Source organism: Schistocerca piceifrons, chromosome X (assembly GCF_021461385.2).
Source record: "Schistocerca piceifrons isolate TAMUIC-IGC-003096 chromosome X, iqSchPice1.1, whole genome shotgun sequence".
Classification (NCBI taxonomy): Eukaryota; Metazoa; Arthropoda; class Insecta; order Orthoptera; family Acrididae; genus Schistocerca; species Schistocerca piceifrons.
Window position 1 is genome coordinate 927278251 of NC_060149.1, and position 12758 is coordinate 927291008.

Below are 12758 nucleotides of genomic sequence, written 5' to 3' on the forward strand. Positions count from 1 at the left end.
ATCTTGTAGATTAAAATTACCCACAACCTAACCTCCTACATAAAAGATACCAACCATTTCCTCCACCGACTCTCCACAGTTCCTGTGTCTTTATCACAAGGTACCCTACTCATCACTATTGATGGCACCTCTCTTTACACTAACACCTTAAAGCCCATGGCCTTACCGCTCTTGAACACTACCTTTCTCAATGCCTGACAGATTCCAAACCAACCACTTCCTTCCTAGTCACTGTGACCAACTATATCCTCAGCAACAATACTTCTCCTTTGAAGACATTACCTATGAACAACTCCATGGTACAGCTATGGGCACCTGCATGGCACCATGCTATGCCAACCTATTCATGGGCCACATAGGGGAATCCTTCCTAAACACCCAGAATCCCAAACCCCTCACCTAGTCAGATTCATTGATGACATCTTTGTGATCTGGAACAAGGGTGAGGACACCCTATCCATATTCCTCCAGAACCTCAACACCTTCTCCCCTATTTGCTTCGCCTGCTCTTACCCAACCCATTAAGCCACCTCTGTCGACATTGACCTCCATCTCAAAGATGGCTGTACCAGTACCTCTCACCATATCAAACGTACCAACCACCAGCAATATGTCCACTCTGACAGCTACCACCTGTTCCATACCAAGAAGTCCCTTTCATACAGCTTAGCTACCCATGGCCGTCGTATCTGTAGTAACGAGTAGTCCCTCTTGAAATATGCCGAGTGTCTCACTGAGACCTTTACAGATCGTAATTACCCTCCTCACCTCACCTTGTACAAAGCAGATCTCCTGTGCCTTATGTTTCCAGTCATGCAACACCTCCCAAAGCCCCACTGCCCAGCCACAGAGGAGCATTCCCCTTGTGACTGAGTGCCATCCAGGACTGGAGCAACTGAATTACATTCTCCGCCAGGGTTTCAACTACCTCTCGTCATGCCATGAAATGAGAAATGTCCTACCCACTATTCTTCCCACTCCTCCCACAGTGGTATTCCACCACCCACTGGATCTGAACAGTATCCTCATCCATCCCTACACAACCCCTGCTCCCAATCTCTTGCTTCATTGTTCATATCCCTGTCATAGACATAGATGCAAGACATATCCCATAAATCCTCCCATCACCACCTATCCCAGTCCTGACACAAACATCACCTATCCCATTAAAGGCAGGGCTACCTGTAGAACCAGTCATGTGATCTACAGCCTAAGCTGCAACTACTGTGCTGCATTCTATGTGGGCATGACAACCCAGAAGCTAATCTGCAAGCATGAATGGCCACCAACAAACTGTAGCCAAGAAACAACTGGACCACCCTGTTGCTGAGCATGCTGCCCACCATGACATCATCCATTTCAATGACTGCTTTATAGCCTGTGCCATCTGAATCCTTCCCATCAACACCAGCTTTTCTGAATTGCACAGGTGAGAGCTCTCCCATAACCCTCCTGGCCTCAACCTTCATTAGTCACTGTTCTTACCCATCTGGCCCCTTACCTGTTCCCATTCCAGCACTACACAGCTCTCTCCATCAACACACCCAGTCCCCACCCTCTTCCCCCCACTCCCATTCGGTCTCCCGACTACACTTAGCTGCCCCACTCTCCACCTCATCCCTGCATGCTCCCAGCAGTACTTTACCGCCCCCACCCCTACCCAACTATCCCTACCCCTCTCCGTCCCAGCCTCCTCCTTACCCTTACCTGGTTGCTTCTCTCATAATGTGCTGCTGCTTGCAGTCTGGCTCCAGTTGCCAGAGACTGTGGTCATGTGTGTGTGAGTTGTGCCTGCGCGAGTGTGAGTGTGTGCGTTTGTGTATGTTGTCTATTTTTGACATAGGCCTTGTTGGCTGAAGCTGCCTTTCTGACAGTCTTTTTGGTGTGACTTTCTGTGTCTCAGCATCTCCACTAGATGGTGAGTAGCAATGATCCTTTTGATTATATTGTTACATAAATGATCTGATGGACAGGATGAATAACGATTTATGGCTGTTTGCTGATGATTCTGTGGTGTACAGGAAGGTGTCATCTTTGAGTGACTCTAACAATACACAATATGACTTTGACAAAATTTCTAGTTGGTGTGACAGATTGAAACTTGCTCTAAATGTACAAAAATGTAAGTTAATGCAGATGAGTGGGAAAAGCAATCCCACAATGTTCGAATACAGCATCAGTAGTGTGCTGCTTGACACACACACATCGATTAAATATCTATGTGCAACATTGCGAAGCAACATGAAATGGAATGAGTATGTAAGGATTGTATTAGGGAAGGTAAATGGTTGACTTCAGTTTACTGGACGAATTTTATGGAAGTGTAATTCATCTGTAAAGCAGAATGTGTATGGAACACTAGTATGAGCCATTCTTGAGTACTGGTAGAGTGTTTTGGAGTCCCATCATGTTGGATTAATGGATGGCACTGAAGAGAATCACGGGAGGGTAGACAACTCTCTTTTTGTGGAACACTATTGAAAAAATTTACAGAACCAGCATCTGAATCTGATGCCAGAACTATTCTACTGCTGCCAACATACACTTCGCAAGAGGACAACGAAGATAAGATATGATAAATTAGGGGTTGTACAGAGAAATATAGAGAGTCACTTTTCCCTTGCTCTGCTTGTGAGTAGAACAGGAGAGGAAATGACTATTAGTGGTACAAGCTACCCTTTGCCATGCACCATATGGTAGCTTCTGGAGTATGTATTCACATGCAGATGTACATGATAATGGTTGCTCCACCTCTGTGCTGAACTCGACGGCCTGCAGGTATGAAACATGGACCAGTGGTACATGGCTGCTTCCACAGTCTTCTATGATCATCATCAGGTAGTTATTGGCAAAGAGAAACAGATACCATGATCCTGGTTTCCTTTCGGCCCATAGGTCTAACTGTAAAGTGATCGCTCAAACCATGAAAAATTTTCAGTTTGTCTTCACTTTTAAATGCTGTAAAATTAATCAGGAATGACATGTGGTTTGAATTCCACTTGAAACTGTAGGTCCTCTTTCCCCAGTGTGATTACAGGGGCACAGAGGTTGCCAAAGTGGAATCTGATTGAAAGACTTGTGCCAGGCCATTGAGCCACACAAAATTATTATCCTGGTTTCCTTTTCCCAACTTCTTTGTGAACCTTGCTGCTCAGCAGTCTGTATTGTTATTTTTACTGGATACTTAGAAGTCCAATTCATCACATTGTTAATGGATGCATAGAAGCCAAATTGATCAAGTGGCAACAGTTGTATGCTATATGGGTCATCACAGCCTTCCCAGCTGCTTCCAAAATGATAGTGCGCTGTTCTATTGCATTTTGCATAGGGTACATACAAGCCATAATTAGAAAGTAGTGTTATCAGCTGGTGTTGTTGTCTGTGGGTGCTGACTATGGGGCAAATCTTTAACGTTTTATGTCTAATGACAGCAACTAACTTTCATAGCATCATTGCAGGGTAAGCGTATCAGCAACTTTACCTGCTGACTAACCTTCTTGCCGTCAACTGTAAATCACAGTGCACTTATAGTATAAGCTTGAAATGACCCTTCGAAGCATGTCAATGGATTTGAGACACAGTGAGCACTACTCAACTGAGAATTCAGCTTCATTTTTGCCTCAATTACATAGGTGACTTCATGTAGTGATTTCCTGTGGCCAAAAGGATATTGAGAAAGAGGTTTCCAAAAAAGTCAAACCTATGTAACCATATATAATGAGGTGCTAATTATTTGAGCAGTTTATTTGATACAATACCCAATAATAACAGAATAAATTCCAGTTTTGTTTTGTAAACTGCATTGTAATAATTTCTTATGCTCGTGCATATTTTTCAGACAGACCCCGTCCTTTTTATTCTATTCCTTCCTTTTTTCTTTTTCTTTTTTTTCTTTTAATGAAAGAACCCTCACATGATATAACACAAATCTAAAAAGGAAGAAATGGTGAAATGAATATATATATATATATATTTACGAGTTAGCTGCATCCATCTGTAACATATTGATATGTTCAAGTAGAGACTGCAGTTGATGATGTGATGTTTCTTGTGTTCCAGATTCAGGGCCACTTGGCTGTACACGATCTGTGCTTCCTTGAGGTCCTATGCATTCTGCTGTTGCTAGGGATTTTACATATGGTTCCAGCTGATGAGCAATTGCACTCAGGTGTTTTACTTCAGAACGCAATGTTAAAATATCATTCATCTGAAAGAAAAAAGTAAAGCATAATAACAAAACGAACAGATACATTGAAAAATACAAACACACATCATAGAAATGATTGGTAAACAATTAAAAAATGCATTACTGAAACATTTTTATGCAGAACATTCACTGTAACACAAACAGCTTTCCCTTTTGGTTGTTACATAATGATATACGAGAAAAAGAGATGTCACATGGAGTGGTTTGTCCCATACTTCCAGGATCTCATGTGTTCTTTGTACCAATCATCAAATGTTCTGCCTGTTTGTCCTATGTATCTGATATCACAAGTGTTACACTGTTGTTGATATATAACTACTTTCTGGTATATGTCTATGTTTTTGTCAGTTTTGGGGTGTATTATTGCATAGAATTGTCTGTTGTGTATGCTAGGTTTACTCCCTGTCTTTTGAAAATGTTGGTGATTTTATGTGTGAGTTTGTGTTTGTATGTCATTGTGTTTTCTTTTGTATTTTTCTGATTATTCTGTGTAGTTGTTATGGTACTGAGTGTTTGTGTTTGGTTCTGTTTTGTTGTTGTCTGTAGTTTGGTGTTTTTTGCTTTTATTTTACTTTTCATTTTGTTGTTGAGCCTTGTGACTATGTTACTATTGTGCATTATTATTCAGGGTGTATACGTGGACAAGGAAAAAAAATTCCCAGATTTTTCCCAGATTTCCCGGTTAAAAATACACTTTCTCCCAGGTGAAAATACACTTTTTCAGCGTTAAGTGACGGTATACTCTTCCTCGGCGACTGTAAAACTCATTAATCCTTTGAATGTTTATGATTTTATATACTGACGTAGAATTTCCTGGCAATTTAGAAAACGAAATTCAGGGGGGAAGAACACGTTTTGAAAGACCTTTGATGTGCAGCAACATGTACGCTGCATATTTTCGTATTACGAAGGTATAAATTTGAAATGACTGTCAGATGCAGATGTCAGATTCTTGAATAAATCAGGGGAACAAATGTCATTTTAAAAAAGCTAATAGAATATTCTTGGTGGAGTACAAATAACACAAAGTTGTCAAACTATAATCATCATGGTGATATCTAATGTGCTTGTGGTGAACAGTGTAGAAGAGGTCTGAATGTGACTTACGGAAAAACACTTTTTCTGCCACTCAGAACGTCAATGATGATTGTCACACACCAGTGGCACTCCGAGTGATCTGTGGTATCTACATAAAGGAAGACAACACACTGGAATGTATGCAACATGTCTAGCAGATGTCTAAACATTAACAGACACACATTCATATCACTTGCAGTGCACCACCAAAAAGACACTACCTTTGGCATAGCTGTACAGTGCACAAGGCCACTGAGCTGTGGTCATCTTTAACAGTTTAATATCCATTTTGTAAATAAAAACCATCTTTTCTTGTTGCACTGTAATTTATTTCTCCCAGGCACATTTCACATTTTTTTACTCTAAGGCATCTTCAGTGGGATCTAGAATGATGCAGTTTTGTTTTGATGTATGTTTATATCTTTATATCTTTCTGTGTGTGTGTGTGTGTGTGTGTGTGTGTGTGTGTGGGTGGGAAGGGGGTTATTCAGTTTGAGTTATAGAGTGTTGAATATGAATGTAATAGCTATCAGAGAGTGGTTAAAAGCTTTGGTGATCAGCTGATTTTAAGTTTTTATATAAATGTCCTGTGGAGGGATTAAAGGACAAGTAAGTGGAAAGGTATTGGGTGGTATTATTATTGTTATTATTATTATAAGCCTCTTTTGGAATGTTATTCTATTATTTTTCAATTACTATAAACAATGAATTGTTTGGCATGTGTATTTGATCATTCAATAGGATTTTCTTTTCTGGTTTGGTTTTCTGTATGGGGTAATTTTCTTGCAGGGTTAGGAGGTATTTTTTATTGTTGACTATAATTATTTTCATGCCTTCTTCTCTAGTGGTTGGTTTGTGATTATGTTCTCTTGGGTGTTTTTCAAATGTGGAGTGGTTTGTCCCATATTTCTAGGATCTCATGTGTTCTTTGTACCTATCATCAAATGTTCTGCCTGTTTATCCTATGTATCTGACATCACAAGTGTTACACTGTTGTTGATATATAACTACTTTCTGGTATATGTCTATGTTTTTGTCAGTTTTGGGGTGTATTATTGCATAGAATTGTCTGTTGTGTATGCTATGTTTATCCCCTGTCTTTTGAAAATGTTGGTGATTTTATGTGTGAGTTTGTGTTTGTATGTCATTGTGTTTTCTTTTGTATTTTTCTGATTATTCTGTGTAGTTGTTATGGTACTGAGTGTTTGTGTTTGGTTCTGTTTTGTTGTTGTCTGTAGTTTGGTGCTTTTTGCTTTTATTTTACTTTTCATTTTGTTATTGAGCCTTGTGACTATGTTACTATTGTGCATTATTATTCAGGGTGTATACATGGACAAGGAAAAAGAGTTCCAAGATTTTCCCCAGATTTCCTGGTTAAAAATACACTTTCTCCCAGGGGAAAATACACTTTTTCAGCGTTAAGTGACAGTATACTCTTCCTCGGCACTGTAAAACTCATTAATCCTTTGAATGTTTATGATTTTATATACTGATGTACAATTTCCTGGCAATTTAGAAAACAAAACTCAGGGGGGAAGAACATGTTTTGAAAGACCTTTGATGTGCAGCAACATGTACGCTGCATATTTTTGTATTACGAAGGTATGAATTTGAATTCCACCAAACACTGCCTGTCACTTTCCGAAGCATTGAAATCGAGATTGTGATGTGCTTTTGTAAGCCAGTCATAGCTCATGTCACATGATCTCACCAGCTTATGACAGCATAGGACACGTGATGTAGTCAGCTAATAGCAAGATCACTCTTAAGTAGTGTGAACATACAAATAAGAAAAGTTAATGGTTTAAATTAATATACATGGTATTCTTATATAATATTAGTCTCAAAGATTAATAAGCTGGAAGAAAAGCTAAGATTCCACATATAATGTTGATCTTTTTTGCACGTGTTACACTTTAAGATACGTCACACAAATGTGCCAGTAAAATTTTTAATAACGACATAAATGTTTGATCTTCTGGGCTCGAAATTCTGATCTTCTGGGCTCAAAATTCTTCTAAATGGTCGTCCATTGAGAGTTGATTTTTAAATGAGAGTCAAATGCTTTGTGCTTTAAGAAATTCATTGTACATTCTCGCACATAGTTCATCTTGTGTAAAAGGAAATCTACTTTGAATGTAACGCTTTACAAACCACCATTCACAATATTTTCCCACGACCCGTTAGAAATAGGTTCATTTGAGCTGTTGCAAGTGAGCGCCAGATAACAGACGTCACCACGCTTGTGCAGCTACGATGACGCAGGAAGCCCATTATGTCCATATGTGTAAAACATTAAAAGATCTTACAATATGTCATAAAAGAAACAAGGCATTAGAGGATACTTCAGAAGTGTTGGAATTTCACGAACCATACTAAAATGCATAATTCAGCTTAAAATGAACATTCGTATGTTTGGTTCTTTACTATGACATAATGCCATATGTGCACTTGAAATGCAGTGAACAGTTGAAACTAGCCAATAGTGTGAAATTAAACACTTTGTTTCAAGTAAATTTACTGCCTCAGCAGAAAAGATTAATAAAAGTCAATTCTCTTTAGCAAACTGCCAAAAATAACTTCATTGCTCTGTAAGGCGATTAATGCTTGACTGTCAGAAAGGTGGAAATAAAATATGAAACTAATAACATATTTTAGCCTTCCATAATTATGCGAACGTATTTTAATTCATTTGATAGCTCCCGGCCACAAAAATCCATTTTGTTATCATTTAACGTGACAGCAATAAATGAAGAGGAAACAACAAAATCACTGAACGTAAACAGAGGTTACCTGGAGACAATCCACCTCCCCACCACAACTCAGACTGCTCTGTGCATCAGCCCCAGATTTACTATATTTACAAATCGGGGCAATACTAAGTAGTGGCACCCAGTCACACTTCTGAAACCAGAAGCGGGAGAAGGTACTACTCATACGCGACTCAACTGTGCATGCGCAAGAGCCCACCCGCAACTGCTTGAACAAATCTAATTTAAACAGTTGTCTCATCACGCTCATCGGAGGCAATTTATTGTTATAAAGCATAGTCTTCCTAAAGCCTTTGACACACTTTGCTGCTGGCAGACGCTTGTATTAGCACTGTTTTGTTGTTGTATCAGTGCATTTCCTTTGCAACTTAAGTTTTTTTTTTTTCTTTCTTTCTTTCCCCATTTATGTTTTGTTGCTGCAGTATTATTCTGCAGTTATGGGATACAGTAATATTCTTTGCTGGAGTATTGGTTCTTACCAGTCAAAATCACAAAAATTTAACTGAAAACTAAAACAATGAAAAATTCCCGGAATTCTAAAGAATTCCCAGGTTTCTCCCGGATGAAAAAATCCCGGGTTTTTCCCGGATCTCCCAGTTGTCCCGGATCATATACACCCTGTTATTTGAAGTTCTTTTTAGTAGTTTTCTTTGATGAGTGGCACTGTGTTGAGTCTATGGAGCACTTGTCGAAGTGCTGTTTGCTTTTGTGAGTGTGCGTGGCTCGAGGATTGGGGAATGATAATATCAGTTGCTGTGGGTTTACGGTAAATTTCAAACATATGATTATTGTTCTGTTCTTTGATTGTTATACCCAGAAAGTTAATTTGGTTGTTCTGTTCTCTTTCAATGGTAAACTTTATATCTTTATGTACATTTTTCATGTCAGTATATAGTTTTTCAATTTTTGTTTGTAGTACGTCTATTAAGCAATGGGTGTCATCCATATACCTGAGCCAATATAATATGTTGTATTGCTTTGCTGTTGTTTTGGTGAAAATTATCTGTTCTAAGTGGCTTACAAAAATATTTGCCAAGGCTGCTGAAACTGTGGACCCCCATTGGTAATTCATCTTTCTGTACATAAAATTCATTATTAAATTGGAAGTAATTTTGTTCTGTTAGGAGCTCTATCAATGTGAGCATTTCATTAATCTGTTCTTCAGGGAGTTGATATAAGTTTTCAGGTTGTTATCTATGATTTGTATTGTTTCTGGTACTGGTATGTTGGAATACTTGCTTTCTATACTAAATCAGAGGAGTGTAGCAGTTGTGGTGGCAGCTACAAACATGCAGAACGTTTGATGTCAGATACAAAGAACAGATGAGAGCCTGGAAGTATGAGACAAACCACTCTACATTTGCAGAACACCTAAGAGAACATAATCACAAACCAGCCACTGGAGAAGAAGACATGAAAATAATTAGAATCAACAATAAAAAACACCTCCTAACCCTGCAAGAAAATTACCACATATAGAAAACCAAAGCAGAAAAGAAAACCCTGTTTAATGATCAAGTCCACATGCCAAACAATTTATTTTTTACAATAATAGATAAAAAGCAGCTGATCATTGCTCTGACAGCTACTACACTCATATTCAATACTCTACCTCTCACAATGAATAACCATCAACCCCTCCCCCACCACCCCATCCCACCCACCCACCCACCCACCCACCCACCCACACACACACACACACACACACACACACACACACACACACACACAGATATAAACATCATGAATAGACGTTAGTTTTCAGTATATACTTCAATTGGCAACATGTAGGTAAACAAAGCAAACAGGATGAAACACATAGTGAGCTCACAATATTTACGTCTTTAAAAGCACAGTTTTCAAATGAATGTCTATAACTATTGGCAGAAGAGTAATAGTGTGCCACAAAACTAAGGGTAAACAGGATGAATAGTGTGAAGGAAAAAGTTCAGAATATAAAAATGAGCTTATGTTATGTAAATAAAGTGGTGGTGCGACCTCCAGACCAGATAAGAGGAAATGCAGATGCCAACCAAAAACATGTAGAACTGTAAGTAATTACTTATTTACATAAAAACATGATGTGAACTGTTTTCTAATCTAAAAATAACAACATAAAAACAAAACTGTATCATTCTAGATCTCACTCAAGATGCCATAGAGTAAAAAAAGGCAAAATGCATCTGGGAGAAATAAATTACAGTGCACCAAAGAAAGGCAGTTTTTATTTAGAAAACAAATATTTCTGTGCTTGCTGCACAGGATGGCCACATAAACAAATTTGAGTTACATACCCATTTCTCTCTCTTTAGTATCCCCACCAGCTGATATCAGTATGGACGCAGATGAGATGGCATGGGTCTTATGGAAGAACAGCGTGGCAAGCTGTCACAGATGGCACACAAAGCACTGTATGGACAGAATCACTGACCCAGTTGTTTGCCTGTTGGTGGCAATAGACCAGGACTGTCAGATGTTATGCAGGTTTTAACTACCTTGGGCCAGACTTTCACCTTGGGCCATGTTCAGTTTCTGTGTGCTTAGTTTTTCAGTTGCTCATGCTCGTCATGTTTCATGTTTGTCTTTGTGCTCATCTCTACACAGTGTTCAGACTCACAACTCTCACACAGATAGACTTGCACAGCAAGCTTCTTTTCCTCATCCAGGGTTCAGCTCCCTAGCTTTGTAGTTATGCAACTGTTGGCTAGTATAGTTAGATTTGTGCCGATAATGATGGTTCGTGGCATCATCATGTCCTGTGCAGATATAAAAGTGGCAATTTAGGATTTTCCTACATCTGTGACAGTATTCTTCTTTTTTCATAGTGTTAATTTGTGGTCACTATGAACTCCACATTTTTGCAATGCTGGTAGGGGCAGTTGTGCCTCCAGGCACAGCAATAAAAGATGTAAAAGGGGCAATTGTAAGAACTGCTCAAACAGAATGCAGAATCGCTCCATTCGCACACTGCGCTGGTGACTTCCCCAATGCCCTGATGCTGTTTGCCAGCTATGGCGTCTGTGGGAAGGTATAAGTAGCACCTGCACCAGTTCTTGCTGCACTGCAGGGATGCATATCGTTAATCCAGATAATAAGGCCACCTTGTTGTTGTCCAACAGTGTGGGTTAGTATGAAATCATTAAAATTTTGAAGCTCTCCAGTAGCCTGAGAAACTTAACTTTGAGGAACTCCATCGGGTACTCACACAGCATTCTAGACATTACAACCATGTGACTGCAGCATGGTTGCAGTTTAACCACCACCATAAGTGCACTGGGCAATCATATGCAAGTATTGGTCTGAGTGTCCCCAGTGTTCAACCTTGTATGAGGCCTCGCTAATTAGAAATGTGACTGTCCAGTTAGGACCTGACCCATAGGTCCAGCCTATGGCATTGGCTTTGTCTGGCACCTCCTTAGCTGAAGTTACTCAGATTCCTGAATCACGTGAACTTACAGCTGCAGCAGTATGTTTTCAGCAGCACAACTAATTATTCACAGGTCGAAAAGGAGGCATTGGCTATCATTTTCATGATTAAAAAGTTTTCTTATTTGATGTGAATTTCCTACTCATCACTAACCACAAGCCACTGGTTTCTTTACTCAACCCTCAGTCAACATCAATCAGATAGGACTGCAGAAGTGGGCACCATCATTACCAGTCTATCACCCAACATGATAAAGTGGCTGCACTATCACAGTTAACAGCAGGACTGGAGTTTGACCAACAGCAGAACCCTTATCTCTGCATTGGCTAGTGCTTTGCAGCAGACATTGCATGATCTTACTTTGACAGTATGGGAGGTCATGGCCACCACGGTTGCTGACCCAATTCTTCAGAAAATCATATCACCAGTCCAGATGGGACAGCCCAAGCACACTTCACTTCTTCACAAGTGGAGTCAGCATGGGATACATTTTTCCACCGGTGTGACTGCCTTAACATGGTCTGGGAGTTCCACATGCTTGCCATGGATGAGCAAAGGCATAACATGGCTGTCTGTCTAGCACTGCATTCTCACATACTCCAGTTGCTGCATGTGTCGCACTGAGTCATGTCCTGCATGAAGGCTTTGGCTCTGCATCACATTTACTGGCTGGCAATTGATTGAGATATTGAACATCTTGTGCAGTCTGTGCAAAGAGCTAGGCTGCACCACTGCATCAGTTTTCCATTTGGCTACTGCTGGAGCACCCTAGGGACAGGGTGCATATCAATTTTGCAGACTTATTTTTTGAAATCATGTGGCTGTTTGTAGTGGATGCATTGTCTAACTTCTGATATGTTGCCAAATTGTCTTTCCCAATGTTGGCAGCTACTATTCACATGTTGTCCATCATTTTTGCTATGAAGCCCCTCCATACTCCTCCACCCCACTCCCCAAATCCCTGGATGGACTCTAGTATCGAGTAACAATCAGCAACTTGTTTTGTGGGAGTTAGAATAGTTTTGCAGTTGCAGCATCTGACTAGCACCATGTTTCATCCAGCTTCCAACTCTGAAGTGGAGGTCTTCATGTGAACGTTCAAGACCCAAATGGAGAAACCATTGTCTGCATTGTCCCATGATGATCCACTATTTAATTTTCTCATCACGTACTGGGCAGTGCCAGTTAGGGGGTGCAGTCTGACAGAATTTCTGCATGGGCACCAGTCACATGCCCCACAGAGTTGCAGCATGCTGTGCTTTCCTCACACTGCTGC

The 12758-nt window shown here is 39.9% G+C and overlaps 1 protein-coding gene across 1 annotated transcript in view; it reads right to left on the reverse strand.

Annotated features, from left to right (window-relative positions):
* Positions 1 to 12758, reverse strand: part of LOC124722970 — a 464760-nt gene that overhangs the window by 129263 nt on the left and 322739 nt on the right. The window contains exon 11 of the mRNA XM_047248137.1: positions 3978 to 4207. Within this exon, the coding sequence (XP_047104093.1) occupies positions 3978 to 4207 (230 nt within the window). The remainder of the gene's footprint in view (positions 1 to 3977; positions 4208 to 12758) is intronic.